Consider the following 27,820-nt stretch of genomic DNA (forward strand, 5'->3'; position numbering starts at 1 on the left):
ACTCTGGCTCCAGTCTTCACAATAACCCTGTGAGTTGGGTGTTACTCTCAGATGAAAATCAGAGGCACAGCCAGGCTGACTTGCGTAAGGGCACTTGCTTGTTATGGCAGAAGGACACCAGACCAGGGCTACCTGATGTTGGGCATGCTGCCTCCTCTGTGAGACTAGGGACAGGTCTCCCCCTTCATCTTATAAACACAAGCCACCCCCTAGTTCAGGAACCTTCACACACTCCAGGAAGCCAATGTTTCCTGTCCCAATTGTATATAGGCCCTCTCCTCCATCCCCAAGTTCAGAGCCCGTCAGGCCATGGGGCAACAGAGCTGACCCAGTCAGATCTGATTTCAGGTTGAGTTCCCCAGGACACTATCAGGCTGAGAATTGACTCAGGAACTGTGTGGCGGTTAGGGTAGGACCCAGGATGACATTCCTGCTCCCCTTCTGCCCCCAACTGTGGCCTGGGTATCTGTTGGCACAGCTTCCTGAGCTCAGGGAATAAGAGGAAACCAGCCAGGTCCTTACCTAGTAGTAAGTCTCCTCCCTCCAGGAAAGGGAAACATTTGGCTGAGGGCTGAAGTGACTACCACAGAGATGGGCCTCAGGTGCCCCCAGCTCCCCATCTCAGGGGGACACGTAGGAGAGTGCAGGGTCCTTATGTTACCAGTGTGTTGGCAGTGAAATTGTACCTCAGTTCTTGAGTTTGGCAAAGATTTAAGAGCTAAGAACTCAAATTATAAGAGAAAGTTTATTTAGAAAGTTACAGAAGGGCCCTTGGGGTTTAGGAGAGAGAAAAGCAGAGGTAATGTGCCTGGGGGGAAGAAGAGGGGGAAGGGACAGGCGCAGGTATGCTCCCTAGAGGGAGAGCACCGTGCTGGGTCCTTAAGGATTTTAAAGGCTGGGAGTTTAGAGGAGGATCTCAATAAAATATTCATCAGCTTTACGCTGATACACCAAAATGAGATTCCCCTGACTTCATCCCTCCTTGGGTGTGGTTGGCACAAATGGCATTAATTGGATATCTGTTATCTCCTGAGTTGGGTGATTTTATTTACCCTCTGGTTGGGGAGAAGTGTAAACCATTTACTCTTAAGTGTCCTTGGTTAGGGAAGATCAGATTTTGTTATTTACTAGATGGCTGGTTGTAAACTGCTTGGCTGGTTAACCACCTGTCTCAGTTTCTCTAGTCCACTTGTCCTGGCTTACTAGCCCCCATGGCCTCCTTAAATCAGATCATGTTAGAGGCAAAGGGAGGGGGCTCTGTTCCCAGGCTTCTTTACAGATTCATAAGGCAAAGAAAATGGGAAGTGAGGGAGGTAGGCAGGGGACACTAGGGCCAGGCTCCCCTCCGGCATCCCTCACTGTGCCTCACTGCCTTTCCCTGAGGTTGGTGCTAAGACAGCACTGGCTGAACATTAGGCCCAAACCCAGCCCTGCCGGGAACTGACCCAGGAGCGGGAGGAGTGGGATCAAACTAGCTTTACACCTGCCAAGTCCCCATCCTGGGACTGGCTATAGTCAGATGGGGGAGGCAGGGGAAGAGCCCCATTCCTGGAGTGGGCAAGGCTCCTCCACACTGCTCATGGAGCTAAGGTCAGGAAAGGGATCTGGTTTATAACACAGCCAGGGTAAAGCAGTTCTGGCTGGGCCTGGGGGACACTGGGCCCTGCTGTCTGCAGGTCCTGTCCATGCCCCAGTTGGCATCTGGCCAGGCAGTCAGTCCGAGGGGCCCTGGCATGCCTGACAGTCCTTCATGTCCTCAGAGTAGTCCTCAATCTGGATGGTCATGGTGTGGAAGTGGAACCTCCCCTGTAGGCGGGCACTGGCTGCCTTCAGCACAGCCTGGGCATCTGTGTTCTGAGCTGGGGGCCAAGAAGACACATCAGGGGAGGCACCAGAAAAATGTTTACTCTTGGGCCCTCAGAAACAATCAGAAGCCCAACTCTCATGCTCTACCCATAGCAGATCAGGAGAGGTGATCTTAAACATCAAGAAAGCCCAGATTCCACTCCTGCTCCAGGCAACCCCCCAGCTCCCACACCTGGCACAATCCTGGAAGAACAGGAAAAGCACTGGCTTTAAGGCTTTCCTTTGCCACTTAGTTGTAAAAGTCTGGGTGACTCACCCCACCACTCCCCTAGCCTCAATTTCATCTATAAATGGGCTTGGGATGATCAAATGAAATAATGTATGCAAAGCACTCAGCACGGGGCCAGGTTCAAAGCCTGGGCACTGCAAGCATCTGGAGTCGCCTGGACCTGTTAGGGATGCCCCAGGCCTCTCTGGCTGCCTCCCTCACCTCACCCTGAGCGTCCCCACCACTCACCGATGGCGATGTGGACAGACAGCACCGGCTGGGCCACAGTCAGCGCCCAGATATGCAGGCTATGCAAGGCTTCCACCCCCTCCACTGACAGCAGCAGATCCTGAACAGCCGTGAAGTCCACACCTTTGGGGGTCGCTGGGGACAGCAGGGATGGGGCTGAGTGGAACTGCTCCCCTCCACCCACGCTGGTTCCTGCTCCTCCAATGGCATCTCAGAAGAGCTCCTTGGCCAGCTGTTGCCCCCTCTTCCTAAATGATCTCCGTCCTATCACCCTGTTGTATTTTCCTCTTAACACTGTCTGAAATTGTTAGTTTCTGGTCTGTCTCACCCTCTAAAACGGAAACTCCATGAGAGGACAGTCTATTTCGTTTACTACCCTATCCTCACCGGTACCTAGAACTGCCTCACCCATAGTAGGTACTCAATAAAAAGGGGTTGGTTTTTCTTTTTTAGTGGAAAGAAGGGAACCTGGAGATTGTCACACCCACGTCGGGCATCATCATCATCACTTTGATCTGGGTCAGTCATATTCTTGGAGAAAAAGCTCTGACCTGCAGCTGGACACTCCTGCTGACCCCAAACCAGGATCCAGATTGACCCTCCCCACACAGACCCATGACCCAAGACCTGGAGCACAAGAAAGCCAGATGAATAGTGTGGTAGCTCAGGGCAGACCATCTGCCACTACCTAGCACCCCTTGAAGCCCAGCCACATCCTCCTGAGGCAGGGACCTCGGAAAAGAAGGCCTGAACTGGTTCACAGATTCAGCAACCTTGTCCAACACTGACTGCCTTTTCCGAGCCTCAGTCTGTCCCCCTGTGCAATGGGAAGCATGATCCTCACCCCTCTCTACCTGAGGAAAGGCAAATTGAGATTGAGGAAGTGTATGGGGAAGGGCTAGAGTGTCAGGTGCTACAGACCCAACCCAGAAAACACCTGACTAGGCAAGGAGCACGCATCTCAGCAGGGACGAGGCACCCTTGGGCCTACGGGGAAGGGAAGGCATAGTCCAGAGGACATTTCCAGGAATGGCCACACCTGAGGGCCCAGCTCTATGCCAAGACTGGCCTAGGGCCCCAGGCTATGCCAGGCTCCAGACCCTGGCTCCCCACCAATGTGCCAAGATCCAACCCCCACCCTGGAACTTCCACTAGAACCCGAAAACCAAGAGCAAAAAGGAAGCCCGAAGCCTGGTTACCTTCCATGAGCACCAGGATCACGTCTCTCAGGATGGTCAAGGTTGTTCCCAAGACCAGGATGGAGAAGAGGAAGGTGCAGGTGGGGTCTATGTACTTGTACTCTGGCTGCAGAAAAGAGAGAAGGCAGAGCTAAGGTTCAGCACCAACACCTCAGCTTCCCTTCTCCCTTCCCTGCCAGCACTGTGTAGGGAAGAGGGGCTTTCTCTGCGGGTGGGCATGAGCCTTACCAGGCCTTGCCTTCCAGAAGGACAGGCCCGACAGACCACAGTTCAGGATAAGGCATAGTCCCTTCCCACCCCTCCTTGCCAAGGGGCTGAGACATGGACGGATCTAAGTGGAATCTTAGACACCATCTAGTCCATCACCCCCATTTTACAGGTAGGGAAACTGAGGCTCTGTTAGAGCAAGGGACCCACTCTACATCATAGCTAGCAAGGGCTGGAGCCAAGGCCTGGCTCTTTCCAATATACCCATTGCCTCTATGTGACAAGCAATGCCCAGGCTTCAGCAGCACACAGTGCTGGGTTTGAATCCGGCTTCATAACTTAGCAGTGGTGTGACGCCACGCAAGTCATGGAACCTTTCTGAGCTGCAGAAAACACCACTACCTACCCTTTAGGGTTGTGAGGATCAGAAGTTGAATAAATGTTCCTTCCCTCTCCCCACCCTTTTGCCAAGACCTGGGAGTGGAGCTAGAATCTGGGAAGGGTCCTGTGCAGAGAGCAGCACCAAGATGATCTATACCCTCCCCCTCCCCAGGCCCCACCCCCTTCCCATTGTCCCCAGCTCTGACCTTGAAGTATAAAATATAGGCCGCCACCAGGATGCCCAAGCTCTGCAGCAAGTCCCCTATCACATGGATAAAGGCAGCTCGGACACTGGGGTTCTCCTGCTGCTGGCTGGTGTCATGGCTGTGCCCGTGGCCAGACTGGTGAAGAGTCAACCCCATTCTACAGGAATGGAGACAAAGCCAAAGGGCTCACTGAGGTAGCAGATACAGGCTTCAAATCAGCCAGGTAGAGGCCACCCGTTAGGGCTGGCCTCCCTGGGGGGCAAAATCCCAAACCCCCAGACTGTGCTATCCCTTTGGCTATATGAGGAGCCTGACCCAGACCCACGAGGCCTTGGTTTAGAGTGCTATAGGAGAAAGGACTCAACCCCAATGCCAGGCCGAATCTGGGCACAAAGATGCCACAGTGCCAAATCTCAGAGCAGGAGGACACCATGGAGGTCATCAGTTGCCCCTACTGTGTCACACATGGGGAAGCTGAGTCTTAGGGCAGTGGCTTGCCCTAGGCCACTAAACGAGGGAGAGAACCCAAATAAGACAGATACTCTCTACAGCCTGCCTCTCACTGAGACCAATTTCAGTCATATCAGCTTGAAAAAGAACTTGGATTCTTCCCCTAGGGACACCTGCTCCTGCAAGAACTAGACTAACCCCTCCCCACTTCAGGTATGAAGCCTCCCAGGCTATTCAGCAACATGTATGGGTTGGGGGCATGGAGTTGACGCTGCCCCAGATTTACAGTTCCTGACGAACTTGGCCCAGGCCTAAGGCAGAACCCAGGCGTTCCAGGTGCCAGAGCTCAGACGTTAGGGAAATTCTGTGCCTGTAGCCTGTGCTGGAGTTCGGCTGCCCTGTTTCCACCAGAAGGCACATAGGTATGCACGTGAGAAATGAGAGGAGCGAGGACTCACTCACATGATGTTCACAACCACAGCACAGCCCGCCGTTATCAGCATGGTCGTCCCCTCAATCTCATAGTCCCCAGAGATCAGCCGCTCCGCCGCCAGGTACACCAGTACCCCAGTCACGACCCAGATGGACAGCACAGAGAGCAGGGCTCCCAGGATCTCTGAGGAGGAACCGACCCCAACACCAATCTTAGCATGGAGCCCTAAGGCTGAGGAGACCTCCTCCCTCTGGGTGTCCCCACCCTCACCCCAAGTCAGGGCCTGGGTCTCAAACACCTGACCATGTCAGAGCTAGAAGGAACTTAAGTCATTTGGGTCAAGCCTTTTTGTTTTACATGTAATGAAGATGACTTTTTAAAATATATACCTATTGCTCAGCTGGCAAACTGAGGCTCCTGAGGAGGAGAGGCTGGGCCATCTCCCACCAAGAGAAAAATGACAATGCAGCCCAGAGATGAACTAAAGAGGGTTTAAAGTCTGTATCTTCCAGAAGGCTTTGCTGACCTTTCCCACCCCCCGGAGTTGATCCATGGAGTCATGTGCAGTTAATGTTAGTCATTTGTTCTTGAAGCTTGCCCACTGCATTTCATAGGAAGGTAAACTGTCCTTCCCCCCAGACTGGGAGCTCCCAGAGGACAGAAGCCAAGTTTGACATTACCTTCCCCCAGGAAAGTTGCCCTCCTGGCCTCACTTGGGGGATCCACCCATTACAGCCACTTAAGAACCCATGTCTTGAATCTTCCGGTCCTGTCCCCATCCAGACCAGGGCCCTCACCAGCTCTCTGCCAGCCGAAGTTCATGGTCTTGGTGGCTGGCCGGGAGGACATCCAGAGAGAGAAGAGGCTGATGAGCATGCTGGCAAAGTCAGTGAGTAGATGGGCTGCATCGGTCATGATCGCCAAGCTGTGCGCTAGGTACCCACCTGCAGGGACAGGGATGACAATGGAGAGTCTTCATCAGCTCCCCAAGGAGCCAACTTCCCAGACTACGTGTGGAGCAGGGAAATCATGGGCCCTGGAGAAAGACACTGGGCCAGGACCTCTTCACCCATTCACTCTGTAACCACAGTCAAGTACTTTCTCTGAACCTCAACTCCTACCATCTGTGAAACGGGACTAACAACATCTACTTAGACTCTAAGTCTTAGAGGGTGAATGTGAAAATCAAGTTCAAATAGGGCCTGGAAAGCGCAGTAAGCATTCAGTAAATGCTCTTTTCCTTCTAGGGATTCAGACCTTCCCTTACCTACTAGTTGTGTGTGATCTTGGGCAAATTACATGACCTAAGTGTACCTCAGTTTCAAAATCTGTAAAATCAGGAGAACTAACAGCACTCATATGACAGCACAAGGTTATTTTGAGGATTGCATGAGATAGGTGTATGTAATACTTAACAGACAAAAAAAGAGTTAACAAAGTATAGGGAATATAGTCAATAATAACATAATAGCCCAGCTAGTGTGGCTTAGTGGTTGAGGGTCAACCTATAAACCAGGTGCTCATGGTTCAATTCAGGTCCTGGCACATGCCTGGGTTGCTGGCTCTATCCCCAGTAAAGGGCATGCAGGAGGTAGCTGATCAATGACTCTCATCATTGATGTTTCTATCTCTCTCTCTTCCTCTCTCTGAAATCAATAATAACAAATAAATAATAATAATATCATAATAACTATGTATAGTTTCAGATGGGTACTAGACTTACCAGGGTGATCACTTTGTAAGATATATAAATGTCTAACCTGAAACTAATATAATATTGTATGTCAATGGTAATTGAAAAATGAAATTTTCAAATAAAAAAACTTAAAAAGAATTACTATGACGCTTGAACAACAAGGGTTTGAACTGCATGGGTCCACTCATACGTGAATTTTTTTCAATAAATACAATAAGCCCTTCATATCTGCGGATTTCTCATCTGCTAACTCAGTCATCCCCATGGAAAACAGTACTTTCACATCTCCAAACACGGTTTTTCGTCCGTAGTTGGTTGAATCCATCAATGAGACAGGGGAGACTTATAGCTAAGTTTTTAGGGAATCAAAAGTTACTAGTGGAATTTCAACTGTATAGGTCAGCACCCCTAACTCCCCACTCCCACCCCACTGTTCAAATGCCAACTGTATTAATATTGCTGGAACATTCAGGAGAAAAGCCTTTTGGATCATCCAGGCTATCCATGTGCCAATATCATTTACTTAGCACAAAAGTCCTTACCAATGACTTCCCCAATCATGAACACCAGGCAGATGGCAGAAGCCATATAAAGCTGGCGACGGGCCCGCTCCTTCTTGGGGTCACAGTGACTGCCAGGACCCTTCTGGGAGTGACAGTAGTGATTGCTCTCCACAGCCAGCTCAATGGATGGCAAGGCCGAGTCAGGTGAGGACATAGAAATCCAGCCAGCCCCATCCTGCTGCAGAGATCCCATGTAAGACCTGGCCAGAGAGGAAGGGAAAGAGTAGACTCATCAACAATAAAGTTAAAAAAAAAAAAAAAAGTAGACTCAGCTCTGAGATGGGGACAAGGAGGGCTGACTCCAGTCCTGTCTGTCCCAGGGGCCTTGGCATTCCCATGTGTACAATTAGGGGACTAGCTAAGGAAGGACACTCCAAGCTCGACAGTCCCCAAGGAGTGACCAGAAGCCCACGTTCGCAGGTGGGTGCTGGGGAATGACCGGTCTCCAGGAGTCTCGGGGCCTTGGTCTCGGATGTTCACTTCTCCTTTATCCCTCCCAGGGCCTGGAGGAGGCGAAGACCTTGGGAACCGGCCAAGGGGCGGAACCGGCCCAGCCGAGCGCGAAGGACAGACGGAGCTCAAGCCCTGGCAGATGGGTGAACCCCCATCTCGCGCACCGGGGGACACGGGGCCTCCCTGGGCAACGCTGCCCGGGGGCAAAGTTCCCGGCCGTGGGCGGGGCTCTAGGCATCGCGCTCCCGGGCAGCGGGCAGCGGGCAGCGGGCAGGATCTGGGCTCAGCAGCTAAGGTGGGCTGACCCCCGAGCCGGGCCGGACCTCCCCTCTCCCGCACCTCACCCCGCCCCCCGTGTGGTCCCAGCTCCAGCCGCCGCCCAAACCAACCTAGGACAGCAAACGAGGGGGTGCGCCCGAAGGCGCTCAAATTCCCACCCTCCCCACGCTCTCGCCTTACCGGGCTCCGGGCCTGGCGTCCAGCAGATGCTGCTTATCCGTGGCCTTCATGCGGCCGGCACGGCCCGCGCTGGGTCTGGAAGCCGCGCGCGGACTCCCCGCGGCGAGACGTGGAAGCCGCGCGCCCGCCGCCTCGCGGGCGCACTCACCTGCGCGGGCTGTGCGTCCTCCCGCGCCCCCCTGCGCCCCCCCCTGCGCCCCCCTGCGCCCCCCTGCGCGCCTCTCGCGGCCGCGCCGCCGCTTCAGCCCGGGCAGTGCTGCGGCCGCGTGGGGACCGTCCTGCCGCCGCCGCGCCGCTCAGCTCCTGGTCCGCGCGCCGAGCGCTTTATTCGGCCCTCGCCACCCCGTGTGAAGCGGCCTGCGGCGCGTCGTGTGCAAAAGCCCCCGGGGAAGGGGGATGGGGTGGCCGGCTGCAAAGGATGCCCAGGAGCTGCCCCGAGCACCCATCCCCGCGTCCCTGGGGCCCGGGGAGCCCACCTGGCTTGCGACAGAAGCCTAACCGCCTCTACAGAGTTAGGACTGGGCGACGGCTGAGCGCGCTCTCCCCGCGGGGGGCCGGCAGCGTCCCGCGGAGAAATTCTCGGATCTCAGTTGCTGGAATTCGCTCTGGATCTCGGGAGAGCGGGAATGTGGCTCCCGAGGCCAGGGCTGTGTCTCACCTGGGGCTGGAGACTCCGGAACGCTCGTTTGAAATAGGTTTCCGCCTCCGGCTGCAGCCGCCCGCGGTCGGCCGCGTCCCGCTCAGGCTGGCGGAGGGGCCCTGGAGGGGGGTCTGCGCCCCCGCAGCTTGGCCAGTGGCCCTCTTTAGGACTGGTTGGGGCCCCCGACCCATCCCAGCCAGTGAGGCAGCTCGCGTGCCTTGCCTGCGCGCTCGGGTTAGAATCTGGAGCGCCGGGCTTGTCTCCATCCCCTGCCTAGGGCAGTGCCGCGCTTTGGCATCGACCTCCATGTGGGCAGAGCTGACACCACCACCACCACCACCGTCCCCTCTCCGCCGCCCTCCAGCAGCTCACAGGAGCCCCAGGAAGGGGCCGTGCATGGGGTTCCGCCTCCTGCTTTCTGGCCTCAAATTCCTTCAGTCTTCTATGGACTTTACTTTTTTATTTTTAAAATACATTTTTTTAAATTTTTTTTGGGGGGGGGAGAGAAACATGGACGTGAAGAGTGTATCAGCTGCCTCCTGCACGCCCCCTAGGGGTTGAGGGGAACCCAGCGGGGTGGGGGGTGGGGGGAACTGGGCATGCACCCTGACCCAGACAGGGAATCAAACCAGCAACCTTGTGGTGCATGAGCCGACTCCCAACCAACTGAGTCCCACTGACCAGGGCTATGGGAGGATACTTTAGAAAGTAAAACTATAAAAAACCTTAAATGTGTGATTATCAAAAAAGACAGGATAGTGGCTACCGCTAAGTGAAAGAAGTTACACTGGGGAGGGAGTACATGGAGCGCCTCGGGGGGCTGGCAGTGTTTTTTTCTTGACCTGCATGGTAGCAACACAGGATTTCATTTTACAGTAGACTATTAAACTCCATAACTAGCTTTGTACAGTTGTGTGTCTGTAATATATTACACGACTTTTAAAGAAATTTTAAAAAAATGCTTCAGAATTGAGAAAGCACTAGAAATGAAAGCAAAAATCTGATTCCCTGAAATTCAAAGTTAGGGACGGAGTTAGCCTTGGAGAAACTCCCAGAAGTGAAAGTGGGCCAAGGTGTGAGGGTTTAAAGCACTTTCATAAAGTGAGTTCCATAGAACATTAGTTCTGGAGGATGTCACATAAATGAATAAATTGGGAAATGCTGGGTTAAATATTCAATCCACCAAAAAACATTAAGAGCCTTAAACATCAGGCAGTATTCCAAACACCATAAACTTGATAGGCCAGTCATTGTCTAAAGCCAAATAGCTTTCATATATATGGGCTCAAGTAGCTTTCTTTATGGCAGGACTACTGAGAGCCCTTAGCTTGCTGTGTTCTGAATGTCAAAAAGGTGGGACGGACTCTGCAGTGTTCCTCAAATTTATAAGTACAAGGCGTCTCAGACCCAATGAATGAACCATGTCCGATTCACTCAGCTTCATCTCTCTCCCACCCCTTGGCCCCTTGTTCGTGGAAAGCCTTGGTGCTATTTTGGCCTTGGTCATCGCCCCATCCCCTAGAACTGGTGGCTGTCTTCACCTTCCCTGGAGTAAATTTGGGTGCCAGCAGAGAATCCACTGTGCATCCTGCACCGATGCCCAACCCACTGGACCACAGAGGCTGTACTCCTCCCGCTACCCACATAGTCAGCGGATGGTGTGCCATCTACCTTAGCATCCCCAGCAGCTGCCCAAGGGGGCCAAGTGATGCAACCTGGACGTGTAAGGGGATTAACACTCCGAGAGACAAACTTCGGTTCTGAGACAGATGAAATAAGCCAACAGGTAAAAATCTCTCCTTCCCCCTGATGAACTGCTTTGAATCAGTTGTGTTCTTTATGACCTGCTAGAAACATCTCATGTGTCTGAGCAAACAGCCGGGTCTCTGTGATACTTTCTGTTTGCTTTTCTCCTATCCTGCCTTGCTTCCACTTTCCCTCACCTTCGCTGCCCTGGGCTTGTATCTAGACTAAAACATTTAAGCTTTGCCTCAGGTTCTGCTTTCCAGAGAACCAGAGAATGGGGCATTAAACCTGTTTCTTGAGGATCATCGCAGGGCCAGCTTTCCAGGGAGCTCTCACTGGGAAATGCTGATGTAAAGAGCTCTTCTTTGGTGGACAGAAGCCCAGCCTTGTCATTATGTATCCCTCCTGCCACACACTTACTATTAGGCCTCTGTCCATCTGAAGTTTTTAGGGAAAAAAAGGCTGAATGAACCCAACTCCTTTAGTAATAACAGGAAGAGAGCTCTGTGCATTTATTAAAACAACATGTAACAAACTCAGTCACCATCCCCTCTGTCAGGGATAGGCACTGAAATACAGAATATTATCCCTTCCAGGTTTGCGAGTGCTACCAGCCCTCCCAGCCAGGAAAGGACGGGGGCAGCTGTAACAACCTGGCTTCCTTCCCTTCTATCTAACAATCGCCAGTCACACAATGACCGGGCATTATCATACAAAAGTTCCTTTACAAAAAGCACCAAATTGGCATACATATACAAGTTTATACAAAAATCACATTTTAAAAATGTACAAAACATTCCATTTTGCACCAATGTAGAAAAGTGTCCTGTGTGGTTGTTTCAAGCACATTTCCAGCTCTGCTTCAGTGACTGCTGGACACAGCGGTGGGGGTCCTACTCCTAGTCCCTGCTCTTGAGCAGAGAGAAGACACACCTCCCCATTGCCCCCTCAGGGGCCCCGACCCCTCCCACCCTGGGCCTGTCACCAAGGCAGCTGGGCCCATCCCCACCCTCCCCAGTCTCTCTGCATCTAGAGGGTCTCTTCCTCCTCCAGCTCCTTACTGGTGTCCTGAAAGAAAAATACAAAGAAACTCAAAGTGAGACAGGGACTCAGGGGGATCCAGGGCTTACCAAGCTGTAAGCTTACCAAATGATCAAGCTCCAATTCCTGCCTGGCCTCTTTCTTTTTAAACCAAAATAGAATTTAGTTGCCAAAACAAAATTGGATTGTACATCCAATGCAAAACTCCAGCCCTGGCCAGTGTGGTTCAGTGGTTAGAGCAGCAACCCATATACCGAAGGGTCCAGGGTTTGACTCCTGGTTAAGGGCACATACCTGGGTTGCCTCTCTCTCTCTCTCTCCCCTCCTCCCGCCGAATAGCAATGGAAAAATGTCCTCAGGTGAGGATTAGCAAAACAAAACAAGACAAAAACTCCAAAAGACTACTCTGTATGTTTCAACGGGATTGGAATTTAGTTCCAATAATAACTTGGCTTTTAACACAATAACACTAGCAAACATATGCTAATTAGCAAACACGTCCTTCCTACGTGCCAGACACCGTGTCAGAAGATTCTCTGATGTACTCCCCATTATAATATTTTGAGGTCAGTACTATCATTCTCCATGCATAGGTGAGTAACCCAAGACTCAGAAAAGTTATGAACTGCTCTAGATCACACCGCCAGTCTGGGATAAAGCCGCGCTTCAGAACTCTTAACTCTAGTCTGGCAGGTTGGCAAACTCAGAGGCCTACTGGGGCCAGCAGATGACTTGAAGAAGAAGAGCGGGAAGGCTGACGGTGGGGGTCCGGGCAAGCTGGCAGGTGCATGTCCCGCGCAAAGGGGGCAGCCACTGCCCAGTGCCAACTCTCTGGGACGAGAGAGAAGGGCAAGCCCAAGACTGTTAGCTCTTTCCAAATTTTTACAAGAAGGTGGAAATCCAGATTCTCAGTTGAAATCTCCTTTTTAAGAATCCTTTAATCCCTGGATGGCTCGGCTCAGTTGCTTGGAGCCTCATCTCGTACACCTTTCGGTGGCCGGTTAGATTTCTGGGCAGGGCACGTACCCAGGTTGCAGGTTTGATCCCCGGTTGGGGTGTGTGCTGGAGGCAACCAGTCGATGCTTCTTTCTCACATCCATGTTTCTCTCTCTCTCCCTCAAATAAATAAAATAAAAAATCCTTTTAGAAACCTCCTAATTTTTAAAATGTTGGCAACTGACTTAAAAAAAATTAAACATTGTGCTGGCCAAACAAAACACCTCAGTGGACCCAGCCTGGCTCATGAGTGCTCTTTCACGCCTGTTACGCTGCATTGCTTTCCATATAGATATTGGTCATTTAGATATAAAAATAGGAGCTTTTTATTATGAATAGTTTGGGGGGGGTTTCCTCTCAGGGTAAAGGGAGCAGGACCTGATCCTTAAAACATTTACACATATTGGGAACATCATCATATATTGGCATCATCCCCAATGTCCAGCACAGCACTTTGCACACAGTCAGCATCTCCTGTTGTTGAATGAATGAATGAATGAATGAATGAAAGCAGATGGATTTCTTACCTTCTTCCTTCCCCTCTGTGGACTCTTCCTCTTCCTGATCATCTTCTTCAGTGAACTCTTCCTCTTCCTCATCTGTGTGTTACAAAGAACAATAGCGTTCGGACAGGCTGGTTTCTCAGAGGAGCTGCTCAGAGCGGTGCCAGGCTGGCGACAACGCTGATCCCAGTCCCCTCCAGGGCCCAGCCGGGGTGAGCCAGCCTTGCAGTGGCATCAGCGGCCCAGAAGGCGACGGGCTTGCCAAACCCACGCTGCACGGAGGCGGCTTCCTCCCTTCTCTCCCCTCCCCTTCCATCCTGCACCCTCCAAGGGAGGGAGGTTGAAGAGGCTCCTTTGTTCCAGTGGCTGCAGCGGCTTCTATGACCTGACCTGCCTGTGACCGAAGGGGACTTTGGTAGGCTCACTGCACTGCGGCATTCCTCTCAGTTAGACAGATAAACATCGCCTGTGGAGGTGGGACAAGAGCGCCTTGATTCTCAGCGATCAGAGTCCCGGTCCTGAAGGGATTTGCCCAGCCTTTGAAATCTGCTTGCCTAGCACTCCCCGTGCACTTCCCTCCTTCCTTAGCCTACCGAGGGGTGGGTGGGGGTGAGGAACGCTTCTGGGCCACCTGCTCCTTGGTTCTCTGAAGCTGAGCCCCCAGGCTGACTGAGCTGCAGCCTGTGTCCTCACTCTCCCTTCCTGGGGTGTCACCTTCAAGCTCTGCTAACAGGGACGTGCCTGTTGTCCACCTCATCTCCAAAGCTGCTTCCTTAATCCTTTGGGGCCCTGAGGGGGTCACCACAGAGTCAGAGCATTTGTCCAGAGCGTCTGCGAAGAGGCTCGAAAGAGTGAATGCCTACAAAACGACAGCCAAAATTCCAGCCACCTACCTGGGATCTAGACACGACCCAGGGACTTTGGCTGCTGTTCTTTAATCATCACATTCACTACTAGCGGCAGCATTTGCTGCAGACTTACTACGTGCCAAGTGTCGTGCTAAGCGCCGGACATGCACTGTCTCATGTAATCCTCAAGAGGGCCTTGTGAGCCAGGTGGCCCTTGGTGCCATCCACGTGGGCTACTTACATAGCTGTGTGGCCTCCAGGAGACCTCTCACCCTCCCATGGCTTTATTTCCTCAACTACGAAATGGAGCTGACAACAGAAACTACCTCATGAAGTTGTTGTATTAAGTGATAGAATTTATGTGAAGGGCTTAGTGCCTGGGACATAGAAAGTGCTCAATAAATGGTATCTGTTGGTGTGGTTCTCTCCCCATTTTACTCTGAGGAAACTGAGGCTCAGGGAGGTAATGGAAGGCAGTGCCGGTCTTCACAACGCCATGCTGTTCACTCAGCGTGATCCACTCTGGAATATCTTAGCTTCGGGAGGCTAACAGCGGAACAGGTGATCTACAGCGATGGCCAGACCCACGTCTGCCAGCATCTCAGCTCTGGGATGCATTTTTGTCCTCACTGACAACTGGGGTGCACCCGGTGCTGAGAACAGATGTAACACCAGATTCTGCAAGCTGGCAGGAGAGCGAGCTTTCTCATGCCAGCCCGTGCACAGTTCTTGCCCATTCCTGCACTCCTCTCTCTGTCCTGGTCACTGAAGCACCGCCTATCAGAACAACGCAACATTCAGCAGAATTGGATTCACTCTCTGTTGCTAAATAGCTACCTTTCAACTGTGACCTTGAGCAAATTATTAACATCAGGTTTCCTCATTTCCCCTTATTATTTTCCCCTTGTTACTGTTCTAGTTACATTGTTGCAATTATTATATGTCCTTTATGTAAGAGTAATTAATTCTAAACAGAAATGAGGACATGGTATAGCTCAATTAGGGTACCTGAGCATCATAGATGATAGCATGAAAACGCTGAAGCTAAGACTAGCTTTAGGCACTAACTAGTACATGTCTAGTACTCTACAAACTCTTCTGTATCAATGTCTTAGTTGTTGCAACAGCACCATGATATAGTCAGGCCCACTTTTAACCTAATTTTTAAGGTTAGAGAAATTAAGCTCAGAGAGGTAGAAGGTTCTCCAGAGGTCACACAGATAACAAATGGCAGCTCCAGATTGAAACTTAGGTCTGCCTGCCTCCAGCCGCCATGCTCCTCCTACAACCCCAAGACACCCCAAAAGTGATAATTTATTGAGCAACGATTATGCACCAAGCACTGTGCTCAGCTCCAGGCTCATCCAGAAGTTGGTTGCTATGTGGGCATCTTCACTAGTGTATCTGCCTCCACATGGGGTCGGTGGGAGGGAAGCTGATTTCCAAGGGTCAAGCAGGGAAATAGACAAGTGGCACCATCACTTCCTTTACCTGTCCCAAAATCGATGGCCCTCAGGGTGTCTGCTATGTGCTCCAAATCCAAAGTAAAGTAGTCCATGTTTTCAAAGCCCTGCTCTGTCTTCCTCAGCTGGCAACCCTTGGAAACTTCCACAATGCTGTGGGAGAGAGAGAGAGAGAGGTGAGATCTCTAGGGCTTAGTGCAGGGAGGGGGTGTTTTAGCTCCAGTTCATACCAGTGCACATGCTGTGCCCACACCCAGGCCTTGCACCTAGAGGCTCCCCCCTGGAGGGGTGGAATATTTCCTCTCCAGTCTCAAGCACATACCGGTCCAAGAAAGCAGGGGATCACGCAAAGGCCAGGAAAGCCAGCCTGGGATGAAACCCTCCCAGCAGCCCACTGGACAGAAGTCAGAGGCCCTGATGGGAGCTAGGGCCTTGGATCACAGTCCTAGGGAGACACTGACCTTTTAATGAGTTTCTTGGCACTCTGTGTGGGGAGAGAGAGCAAAGGATTAGGATTACATTAGGGGTAGCCCCAGGAAATCAGCAAAGCCAGTGACTGGGTGCTGCAGGTGGGTACTTGGTGCCATTCCCTAGCCCAGCCTTGATCTGCTCTCCACCCTGCACTGAGTAGAACTTGGATCTTTTCCTTCTGTTGATGATCTGCACAAGTCGTGGTGATCACTTTTAGGCCCCTCCCATTGTCCTGGCAGGAAGCTTGGATTTTAGGGATATCAGTCTAAACACCTTAAGCCCTGAACTCTCCAAGATGAGAATTTTATCCTACTCACTTTTTTATATCCAATGTCTAGCACAAAGCCTGGCCTACAGTAGGTGTTTAGGAAATTTTTATGGAACTAAACTGTGGAATCTTATAGCTGATCCTTTTCTGACTCCCCAATGAGCTCTTCTAGAGCAGCACTGCTCTCTTACATCTCTGTGTCTCCACCTCAGTGGCTGACCTGCAATAGGTGCTCAATTAATAGGTTTAAGTAGGGATTGTTTCATGCCCATTTTACAGATGAGGAAACTGAGCCTAGGGGAGGTTTGAATGACTTGGCCAGGGGCATATGGGTGGTCAGTGAAGGAGCATAACTTGAATTTTAGAGCTGTAGAGTTAAAGTGACTCTGCCCACACCCTCCTAGTCCTGCTCACCAAGAGGAAGATGGCTCCACCAGGCTCGTCCAGGGACTGGATGGCTGTCTCCACCAGCTTAGTGGACTTGTCCAGTTGCTCCCGGTACTGCTGGATGAGGGCCTCAATGAAGCTGAGCTTCTCCTCCTGCTCCTGCGTGACCCGCTGTAGCAACTCACTCTTCTTCTCATCCAGGATGGCGTATAGCACGTCAAACTTCTGGCTCAGCTCTTCCTTCACCTGGTGACTGTTCTCCTGGGGACAGGAATCTTGGAGTCACATCCTGCGGGGTCCTCCCTCTCCCTAACACCTCCTTCCTGGGATGGGTGTGCTAGGAACAAAGACTGGAAAGCTGGAAGAGATCTTACTACACCCTCATTTTACACCAGATGAAATGAAGGCTTAGCCAGAAGAAAGTTCTTGCCATAGTTTCATAGCTACCCAGTACAGGTTTAGGAGTCTGGGGTCATGGAGAAAGCAACCCCCTTCCTCAAAAATAGAGACTCTAGGGTCAAATGAAATGATATATATTCTAGCCCTCTTGTGTGTCCCCAAGTCACACTTGTCCCCCCATTTTAGGACCAAGACTGGATTCAAGAAGCTCTGCATCATTTAGTCCTGGAAGAGGTGGAGAAGCAGCTCCTCCCTTAGTGACCTCCTCATTGAGGCTCCCTTCTCATCAACACAGATGCTATATCTTAGTTTCTTATCTGTAAAATGGGTATCATAATGGCATCTCATCAGACCGGGGCTCTAGCATCATCTGTCAGTCTGGGAGCCCATCACAGGCGCTAACAATGTCCCTCTTCTTCCTTTGAACCTACCAATCATACGCTCTTTGTCCACCAGCCATACGGTGATCCCTTCCCCCATTTCACCTCAGGGCCCCATCCCAAGTGAGGAGAGAAAATCATGAATGCTTTCGCAGAAATGAGTTTCCTTCTGCCCCTACAGTCTGGCTACTCAAAGTGTGGTCCACGGACCAGCAACTTGGGCAAACCCTGAGTGCTTGTTAGAACTGCAGAGTCCCGTGCCTCGTTCCAGACCCACTGGATCAGAACTTGAATTTTAATAAGACCCCAGGGTGATTTGTAGGCACTCTGAGGTTTGAAGTCTTGGTCTACAGCACACCGGAGAATAATGGTCTAAAAACATCAGTGTTAAAAAAAAGAATACTGGGTATTATTGGTGGGATGGGGGTCTGTGTTGTTTGCCACCCCATCCCCAGAGCCTTTGGCAGTGCCTGACACACAGCCGTGCTCAAGAAGCATTTGTTGAATGAGTGGATTAATGGATTAGTCAGTCCCTCCTCACTCTCTCTGCTTGAACACCCCAGACTCCAGGCCTCAACCTTCAGTTACAAGGGTGAGCCTTCACCCCACAGACCAGGCTACACTGGAGGCTTCAAATCCCCAGGCAGAGCTACTCTGTCCCCTCACCTTGGTCATTCGACTAGAGTCCTCCAGCTGAGCGATGATGGTCTGCACACGGTCGTTCCCCGCCACCAGCATGGAGATACAGTTACTCAGTTCAGTCTAGATGGGAGGAGGGGATGGGGGATCAGGAGAGGAGAGACAGAAATAGTCTCAGGGCCTGCCCTCCTGGGAGTTGGCAGCAAAGTGGCACCCTTACTCCCCTCTCTGCTAGAAAGAGCCTCCGGCAGCTGTCTGGCCCCTCTTTCTGAGGTACAGCTGAGGTCCAGAGCAGAGAATATCAGAGAGATACTGTTTCCTTTATTCTACAGAGGAAGCACAGAGAGGAGAAGCGAGCTGCCCAAAACACACAGCAAGGTGCTGGTAGAGGAGGAGCTTGTTTCTAAGAAAGAAGGGCTGAAGAAAAGAAATATAGTGGGAGTTCTACAAGACAGAGGTCAAGCCCTGGCCAGGTAGTTCAGTTGGTTAGAGTGTCATCCGGATATGCCAAGGTTGCAGGTTCGATCCCTCATCAGGGCACATACAAGAATCAACCAATGAATTCAGAAATAAGTGGATAAGTGAACACAGATTTCTCTCTCTCTCTCTCTCTCTCTCTTTCTCTCTCCCCCTTCCTCTCTCTATCTCAAATCAATAGAGAGCATGGTCGGGCGTCGCTCAGTGGTTGAGCATCAACCTAGGATCCAGGAGATCGGGGTTTGATTCCCAGTCAGGGCACATGCCTGGTTGCAGGCTTGACCAATGACCCTCTCATCATTGATGTTTCTGTTTCTCTCTCTCCCTCTCCTTTCCTCTCTCTGAAATCAATAAAGATATATTTTTTTAAAAAATCAATAGAGAGAGTGAGAAAGAAAAAGTGGGAGGTAGGAAAGAAAGAGTATGGAAAGAGGGGCCACAGCTTACTGCACAGACAGGACAGTGGGTCTCCCACAGGCCCAGGGACTCAGGGAGAGGGCTCTCAGCTGCCTACTGCTGCAGGGGAATTTGAAGACTGAGAGAGGTGACTGGGGCCCAAAGCACACTGGGATGTAGAAGTCATGGCCTGAGAGATTCCCTGGTGGCCTGGCCCTGGGGCCTGGTCTCTCCCCTGTGGCCACACCCAGGTGCTCTCAAGTGACTCTAAGTATAACCCATGAGCTCAGCCACCTCCCCCAGGAAGGCAAGGCCTGCTGTCCCTATAGCCTGGTAAGTCCCTCCAGAGAGACCATTACTGAAAGGCCGGCTCAGCAGATCTGCAAGGATGAAATCTGCATCCTGAATCACTAGGCCATGCTCAACAGGCCCAGGCTGGGGGTGGAAGTGGCTCAGGTCAATACCTTTTGTCCCTGGAAGACACTCTGTAGCGGGGCCACCTCGCAGGCCTTGTGGGCCCCAAACACCTTGCACATGGAGCACGTGGGCGTCTCACACGTGAGGCAGTAGATGTTGATCTTCTCGTCTTCATGCTCCTTGCACATGGGGTGGCTGCCATTCTGCAGGGGCCTACTGAAGTGGAAAAGAGTCACAAGTGACACGGTGGGGGTCCGGCGTCCTTGTCTCCTCCCCAAGCTCCAATCATAGCTCTAACTCAGATCTATGACCCAAGTTCTCAGTGGTTGGACATCCTTAATACTTTTCTTTTATCCTCTGGGAAACCAAGACCAGGGAAGCCAATGACACCAAGGCTGTCTCCACACACTAGGACTCAAACTCCGGTGATGGAGCTGGCCTAGACATGGGAAGGGTGGTAGAACCCCAGAGTCAGAGCTGGAGACGTTTTCAAGAAGAGAAAACTGGACCCTGGAAAGGTGAATTGACTTGCCCAAGGTCACCCAGCAAGTCAGGGCAGGGAAGGCTAAAGTTCATTTGCTCTAATTATAGTCACCATAGCTCTCGGTTTCTGCAGGCTGGGCTCTCAGTGAAGCAATTTATACTCATGGCCTCATTGGATACTATATTTAATCCACCAGACTGTAACCTCCACCAAAGCAGGGAAACTTGCCTGTTCTCTCACTCCTGAATCTGCAGTGTACAGTGCCTTGCATAGAGAAGGTGGTAAGTAAGCATTGCCGGGAAGGGTGATGCCTGAGGCTCAGAGAAGGAAGCAGGGTGTGTGTCCCGAGTCCCACAGCCAGTACATGGGCGGCTCAGGGCTGTCCAGCAGCCCAGCACAAGCCTGGCTTCTAGTCCAGACGTTGTTTCCAGGGTCCAGTCTCTTCCTTCTCTTTCTTTCCAAACACTCATTCTAAGAATGTCTTTCTCCCTTCGTGTCTCTCTCTCCACTCAGGGTCTCTGTCATGTTATTTGTGCTTCTCTCAGGAAATCAGTCACCTCCTACCCTAGATTCATTTTAGGGGGTTCTAGGTCTTACCTCCCCAGCTAGACTATGCACTCATTTAGAGTCAACACCATGTCTATACTGCCTCTGATTTCCCAGCCCCTAACAGAGTTGTCTGTAGTGAATGTGTAGTGCCTGGCACAGGGCAGACCCTCACTAAGCACAGCTATTATTGTCATCCAGCTGTGTAGAAAGGCCTCAAAGGGTTCAAACACAACATGGTCTTCATAGGCCCACGTTGGGTTGGCTAATATTTTGGTGCAATGTTGATTTTATTATGATTATAATGACCAAAAACATATTGGCATTTTTGTAGTGTTGAGTCCTAGCAACGTGAGAGACAATAGCAGTCAGAAGTGTTCATCATGGAGTCAGTCAGACAGGCTCCCTTTCAGCTTTACCACTTGCAAGCTGAGTGGCCTTGGACAAACTCCCGACCCTCTGAGCCTCCTTACTGTAAAATGAGGGTAAGAATGTCCTACAGGATCACTGTGAGAATTAAATAGGGATAATGCATGGGAAATACTTAGTACAGTGCCTACACACAGTAGGTGCTCAAAAAATATTTGATATTTTTAACATTTCCCATCAAAATCCTATACAATCACAAAAACAAATCTCACTGTCTCCTCGGCAAGCAGGGGAAATGAAGGCCCAACAACCTACCCAGGATCCTATAATGCATTAGTAATAGAATCAGACTAGCAAACACGGTTCCCAGGCCTGGGCTTTTTCTCACTAGGACTGGTCTGTCGTCTCTCCTTGGATAGGACACTACCTGCAGGCAGGCACTTGGTGACAGTTTTGGACCATAAGGGCTGAGAGGTCAGCAGCCTGGAAGCCTTGTCAGGATGTCCTGATTTGTAAAGATCTTCCTGGTAGCTGTTTCTCTCCAGGCTGAGGCCTAACACTGCACAACGTCTACCACTCACAAATTCTGCCTGAGACAGAGCTGCTGTTCTAAGTGGAAGAGCCCACTCCCAGCTCTTCCACTGCCCAGCTGGGCAACCTTGGGCAACTGACTTCACCCCTTTGAGCCCCAGCTTTCTCACCTGTGAGGTGGGGGTGATAAGTCACGCCTGACCCATAGGGTAGCTGTGAAGCATGGGGGGGGGACATTCCCAGTGCCTGGTACTGTGCCTCCGGGCATGTCGGACCTTAGCTAACGCTATCACTATAGAGCAGCGATTTCAACCTTTTTCATCTCATAAACTAATTACCAAAATTCTGCAGCACCCCCAAAAATATATTAATTTTTTGCTGATCTGACCACTCACACCAGATGCTATTGCTGTGTTGGCTGTTGTCATTTCTTTGACATTCTAAGAGAAAAGAGGTCAGTGCCCCTGATTCAATAGACAGCTATTACATGTCTTAAAAATTCTTGCGGTACTGCCCTGGCCAGTGTGGCTCAGTTGGTTGGACATCGTCTCCTGCCCCAAGGGGTCACCCACTCCATCCCTGGTCAGGACACATTTGGGAGGCAACCGATCGATGTTTTTCTCTCTCTCCCTTTCCCTTCCTCTCTCTGTAAAATCAATACAAACATTTTTTTAAAAAATTCTTGCGACACACTCGTGCTCTGCAGCAAACCGGTTGAAAATCGCTGCTACAGAGAAACTGGCCATGTTCTCCCTGGCGCTTTCTCTGCTTATCAGGACCACTTCGCTGGCCCCAGTGCCTCCCTCGGTCCCTCTCACATCTCATCTTTCCTCTGGCTCCTATCACATCAGGAGGGCAGCCTGGGCCCCTTGCCATTCGCTGAGTGACACGGAGAACCAGGGTTGGGGGCTCCAGGGAGCCTCTGCCCCTGAGGGAGAGGGGCCGGGCGCTCTGGGCTGGCTGGTGTAGCTGGTCCCGAGCTGACCTTGAGCACTCCTGCTTGTAGATGTCAATGATGTTCTCCACCAGCAGGTTCCTCTGCAGGCCGTACACGCCGTGACGATCCATGATCACCTCATGGCGGCAGGATGGGCAGCGGAAACGGCCTCCAGACATGGACATCGAGCCGCCCCGGTTGGTCCAGTAGGGATTTGCGGCCTGTGGGTGGCAAGGCAGAGGTGAGGCCTGGGCCCCCTCCTCAGCCCTCGCCCTTTCTAGTCTCCCATTATCCTCCCCCTGCTCGCCCCAACCATTCTTGTCAAACCACAGGACCTGGAGCCCCCGGCCTGAGATGGGAGGCAGCTCACTTACACGGGGGAGCATCTGAGAAGCACCAAGCAATCAACAGGCTTGGGAGCCAGCAGACCTGGATGCATGTCACAGTTTTTCTCTGAATGACTTTGGGCAAGCCACTTTAGCCCTCCAAGCCTCAGTTTTCCCATTCATCAAATGGGCATTATAATTAGAGCCAGAGGTTACGGCCACAACTTTAAAGATAAAATAGCGAGAGGACGTTTTGTGAAGTGCTTCTGGGGAACCTGAGTCCTGCCTCCCAGCCAGGACATCCACTCTCATTCCTTTCTTAGGGAGATGAAGCCCCTCCTGCCCTATAGTAGAGGAAACGGCCTCCAAAGGGCAGATGCCTCTGCTGCTCAGTGCCTCCGCCCCCCCCCAGCTCTGGGCCCCTGCCACCAGGGAGCTGGCTCCAGCCCCAGGGGTCTGGTTTCTCTCTCCTCTCCCCCTGCCTCCCCCACTTATCACTTGAGGCATTTGACTCCTGATTGAAGAGTCACCTGTGGTGCTCGGGGCAGAGGCGGCGGTGGCAGAGCTGCGGGCAGGGTGGGGAGAAACATGCGTCATGGAAAAGGAACCGGGCAGCCAGAGCCGCAGCCCCGGCCCCCCTGGCCCAGTCCGGAGGCCTTTGCTGGGGTTCACTGCAGGGCCCGGCCCAGGTTTAGAAGGGCCTGGGGCTAAGAGAGAAGAGCTTTCATCACAGGAAAGCTGAGGAGCCACCCGAGCCCCGGGACTAGGCCATGCCCGGCACTGACCTGGAAGATGTCGTTGGCGCACTTCCGGCAGAGGTTGTGCTGGCAGGGCAAGATGACCACCGGCTTGGTAAACATCTCCAGGCAAATGGGACAGATCAGCTGCTTCTCCAGGTTCTCTAGAGGGTTCCCATCCTGGATCAGGCTCGATTTATAATCCATACTGTCAGGCGGTGTGGGGCCCACCTGGCTGCCTCCTTTACTTGCCTCGCTCGCTCTAAGCAGACCTGGGGCCTTGCCTTTGTAACAAAACACCCGCCTGGAGCCTCTTGGCCTTCTCCTGGTGCCCGAATTCTGCCTTGGTCTGAGGCCCCTCTGATATTTATAGCTGAACCCTGGTCACATGAGCCCCAGGAGGGGACCAGCTGAGCATTCCGGTGCCAGCACGGCTGGCGGGGCTTGAGTTTCCTGCTTGAGTTTCCTGCGGGCCTACAAGAGCTGCCTCTCAAATCACATGTAGGGATGAGCAATCACTGTTCCCCTGGGGTGGGGGTCGTAAACAAGAACAGCTTGTTCGTGGGCAGACTTGGGGGAGGGCTGGGGACCCAGAGTTTCCTCCAAAAATTAGTCTCCTCCCACACCAGGCTGGTGAGCCAGGGGTGGGACCCAGAGAACGGGCCACTGGGATTTTTGGGGTTAATAGCCAGTGACCCCTCACTGACCATAAGCAGGTCCCATCCCTCCTCTGGAGTCCTGGGCAGCTCCCAAGATTTGAGAGCAGGGCAGCCCCTCTCTCTGAACCCATCGAGACCTGAGCACTCACACCCACACTCCACCTCAGCTAGCCTGTCCCCCCATTCCTTAACCACTAATGTCACTTTAATGCTGAAAGGGGTCCCTTAAAATGTAGTCCGGTCCCCTCATTTTATAGATTTTGACTCTGGGGTCAAATAAGGGTCTTTTTCAAAGTCAAAGAAAGTAAGTGGCAAAGCCAGGAATCATATTTATTTATCAGATATTTTTCTAAGTACTGACTATCTGTCAGGCACCAAGTGACACACAGATGAGTAATCCTTTTCCCTGCCCTGAGATGCTCACAGCCTAGGTGGGGAAATGGGCAGAAATAATAAGCTCTACCTGGTCACACTTAGACATTATCCACATGCCCTCCTCTGCTCTCTGCACCAATTTAAATTTTCCTCCATGTGCTTCTGGACATCTTCCATGTTGGCAGGTAGAAGTCACTAGAGCAGCTCTAAAGGCTGTTTTTAAGGTAGAATCTCATGCAAAGGGACATTAGGGTATAAGGTGCTGGGGTGAGAATGGGAGCGGTAACATTAGGCCTCAGGATGTGCCTAAGTGGGTATGGGACATACACGAGTGTCCAGGATCTCATGAAAGAGATAGCAGAAGAGTAGGCTTGGCCCCCTCAGTCTGGAAAAGAGTTGATGGTTGGAGCCCAGAGACAAGAGCTAGAGAGTAGTGAGGGCAGAGGAGCCAACTTGGGAAGGGGAGGAAGTAAGGAGGAGGAGAGGGGGACCAGTCAGAGAAAGAGGAGGGGCCTAGAAGACAAAGGGCTGGGGGAATTCAAGGAGAGGGCGGTCCCCCAAAATGTTAATGGCTAGTTTTGCTGAGTACTTACTATGCGGCAGACACTGTGCTAAGAACTTTATATGTATCATTTCATTTCATGATCTCAACAACAATAAAACTTTTATATCCCTGAAAAGTGTTCCTGGACCCAATTCCAACATGAGGGGAACCAACAAGCAATTCTCAGACATCAGCAGGATGCCCAAGAATTCAACACAATTCTGATGTGATCTACCCAGAGATAGCATCAGATTCCACAGGTAAAGGGCTCAGCCCCACAAGACCACCCTCTACTTTAGATACAAGCCACGAGCCTAGGCTCTCACCTGTGCTTCTGACCAACTGGAGGTTCCCACCCCACCTCTCCACGGGTTCAATTAATTTGCTAGAGAGGTTCACAAAAATCAGAGGAAGATTTTACTTACTGGATCAAGGGTTTATTATAAAAGGATAAAATTCAGGAGCAGCCAGATGGAAGAGAGGCATGAGGCAAGGTATGTGGAGCTTCCATGCCCTCTCCAGGGGCACCGTTCTCCCAGGAGCTTCACGTGTTCATAAACCCAGAAGCTCTCCAAACCTCATCCTTTGGGTTTTTATGGAAGCTTTATTTCATAAGCATGATTGATTTTATCATTAACTATTGGTGATTGATTCAACCTCCAGCTCCTCTCCCCTGCAATGAGTGGTAGATAGATGGCACTTAAAGTTCCAACCCTCTAATCACATGTTGGATTCTCCAGGCAACCAGCCCCAATCATTTGGTGCTTCCAAATCACCTCATTCACACAACAAAAGACACCTCCATCACTCCCAGCACTTAGGAAATTCTAAGCATTTAGGGAGCTGTGAGCCAGAAACAGGGCAGAGGCCAAAGATGTATTTCTTGTTATATATCACAATCCTCATTCCACATATGAGGAAACTCAGGCACAGAATGGTAAAATAACTTGTATGAGGTCACACAGCTTGCAAAGTGACTCTAGGACATGAATCCAGGTTTGCTTGACTCAGGAGCCCGAGTTCCTTAGGTCTCTATTGAACTGTATAGGTCAGCAGTGTCAGGCCAGCGGGGGCCGGAGGACGAGGGTTGAAAGGAGGCCATTCCTTCTTCCTGGCTCACATGACCTCCGTTTTGTTCAATCTTGCAATCAAGACAGGACAAGTCTGAGAAAGAAATCAGCTCCCTGAGAAGAACAAAGAGGGCCTAGGGAAAGCACTGGGGTCACTGTGCTGCCCAGGTTACCCACCCTGCAACTGCCCACTTCTTTACTATTTAAGATGTAACAACAAATGTCATCATAGTGTAATTATTCTGTTACTTGCAGCAGAGAGCACTCTATATACATTCCTGATTCCAACTACTGTCTGCTAATGATCCTCAAATCTCAAATTCTAGTTCATACTGTTCTCTCCCTTAAACTGAAGATTTGTTGGCGATCTCTACTGGGATGCTCCACTAGCACCTCAAACTCATCGTATCCCAAACAGAACAGACCAACCCCCGCGACACCGAGCTTCTCCTTCCCTTCTCCTTGTTTCACGTCTCAGGAACAGCTCTACCATCCACCCATTTGCACAGACCAGGCGGCTGACAGTCATCCTTGGGCTCCCCCTTCCTCTATGGCACACCCAGTCAATCCCAGCATCAAGCATGGGCCCATCGTTACATCTCATTTGTCATCCTCCCATCTGTGAGTCTGACTCTCCCTCTGCACGTTGAAGACTTCAAGGGCAGAGACTGGCTCTGTCCATCTCTTTACCTCCAGTGCCTGTACATAGCAGGCACTTAAAAAATGTTTCTTTTTTTAATATATCTTTATTGATTTCAAAGAAGAAGGGAGAGGAAGAGAGAGATCAATGATGAGAGAGTCATTGATCGGCTGCCTCCTGCATGCCTCCTACTGGGGATCGAGCCTGCACCCCGGGCATGTGCCCTGACTGGGAATTGAACCGAGATCTCTTGGATCCTAGATCGATGCTCAACCGCTGAGCCACGCCTGGCCGGGCAAAAATGTTTCTTAAATTAGTGAACAAGTGAGTGTGTGAATTAAACAAGAGAGCAGCAGGGTCACTGTGAGATTTGAGGGAGATCAAGGCACTTGACCAAGTTTTCCCCCCTGTTTTTTGTTTGTTTGTTGTCTGAGATGGTGCAGCCAGTGGAGAGAAAGCACTGGAAGATTGGGGAGGGGGTGATGGAGTAAATCCTGAAGCTTTGGGAATGGGAGGGACAATGTGACTGTTGAGATGGGAGGATAAGAGGCAGGAAAAGATGGAGGTGAGGATCAGAGGTGTTGGGAAGCTGAGAGAAAGGTGCTCATGTTGATGACCTCAGTCAAGAGAGTTGAGGTCAACTTTTGAGGCAGAGGCAGGAAGAAGGGTAGCATGAGTGGGTGGCGGAGAAAGTTTGGACCAGACAGTGTGAAACACAGGAGGAAGTGCCCTAGAGAGGGGTGAAAGGACTGTCTGGGAGCAGAAGAGCCTCGCTGATGTTTCCTAACACGCATTTGCCATTTGGGAGGAGCCATTCACATGACTCTGTTGACTTTCTCCAGCCACACTTGGCAGTCTAGGTGCAAAAGCCAAGCAAATGGACAGTGGGATCGACTCCAGTCTGGGATTTGGCAAGACCAGCACCGTTGAAAGTCAAGGGGTGGGGAAGGGAAATTCCCACAGGGGCCATGCTGGGCATCAAAACACGTCCTGTCATTTAATCTTCACAACAGTCCTGCAAGAGAGGTATTATGATCGTTTTTCCCAGGGGGAAACGAGATTCAGAGAGTTAACAGCTTGGCCAAAGTCACAAGTGGCAGAGCTGAGCTGGGGTTCACATATAAGGCAGCCTGACTCCTAAATCTGTGCTCCTCACACTGA

General features: G+C 51.4%; 2 protein-coding genes across 3 annotated transcripts; both read right to left on the reverse strand.

Moving 5' to 3' along the window:
• Positions 1-702: 702 nt before the first annotated feature.
• SLC30A2 (solute carrier family 30 member 2) lies at positions 703-8,662 on the reverse strand. The gene is made up of 8 exons (XM_081145477.1): positions 8,371-8,662; positions 7,438-7,658; positions 5,997-6,143; positions 5,229-5,382; positions 4,317-4,473; positions 3,523-3,628; positions 2,324-2,458; positions 703-1,859 (listed from the first exon to the last, which is right to left on the reverse strand). The coding sequence occupies exons 1-8, from the start codon at positions 8,418-8,420 to the stop codon at positions 1,714-1,716; spliced, it is 1,116 nt and encodes a 371-aa protein (XP_081001603.1). The 5' UTR covers positions 8,421-8,662; the 3' UTR covers positions 703-1,713.
• A 2,835-nt stretch (positions 8,663-11,497) lies between these two features.
• Positions 11,498-27,556, reverse strand: TRIM63 (tripartite motif containing 63). Of its 2 annotated transcripts, none has more exons than XM_081145478.1 (9): positions 23,420-27,556; positions 22,357-22,529; positions 19,489-19,654; positions 18,179-18,274; positions 16,761-16,994; positions 16,069-16,091; positions 15,636-15,760; positions 13,321-13,392; positions 11,498-11,824 (listed from the first exon to the last, which is right to left on the reverse strand). In XM_081145478.1, the coding sequence occupies exons 1-9, from the start codon at positions 23,576-23,578 to the stop codon at positions 11,814-11,816; spliced, it is 1,059 nt and encodes a 352-aa protein (XP_081001604.1). In that variant the 5' UTR covers positions 23,579-27,556; the 3' UTR covers positions 11,498-11,813. The 2 variants fall into 2 exon arrangements, with proteins under 2 accessions (XP_081001604.1, XP_081001605.1); XM_081145479.1 differs by having other exon boundaries at positions 19,489-19,657; positions 23,420-23,715.
• Positions 27,557-27,820: the final 264 nt, after the last annotated feature.

The sequence above is a fragment of the Miniopterus schreibersii genome (genome assembly GCF_964146895.1).
Source record: "Miniopterus schreibersii genome assembly, chromosome: 8".
Lineage (NCBI taxonomy): Eukaryota > Metazoa > Chordata > Mammalia > Chiroptera > Miniopteridae > Miniopterus > Miniopterus schreibersii.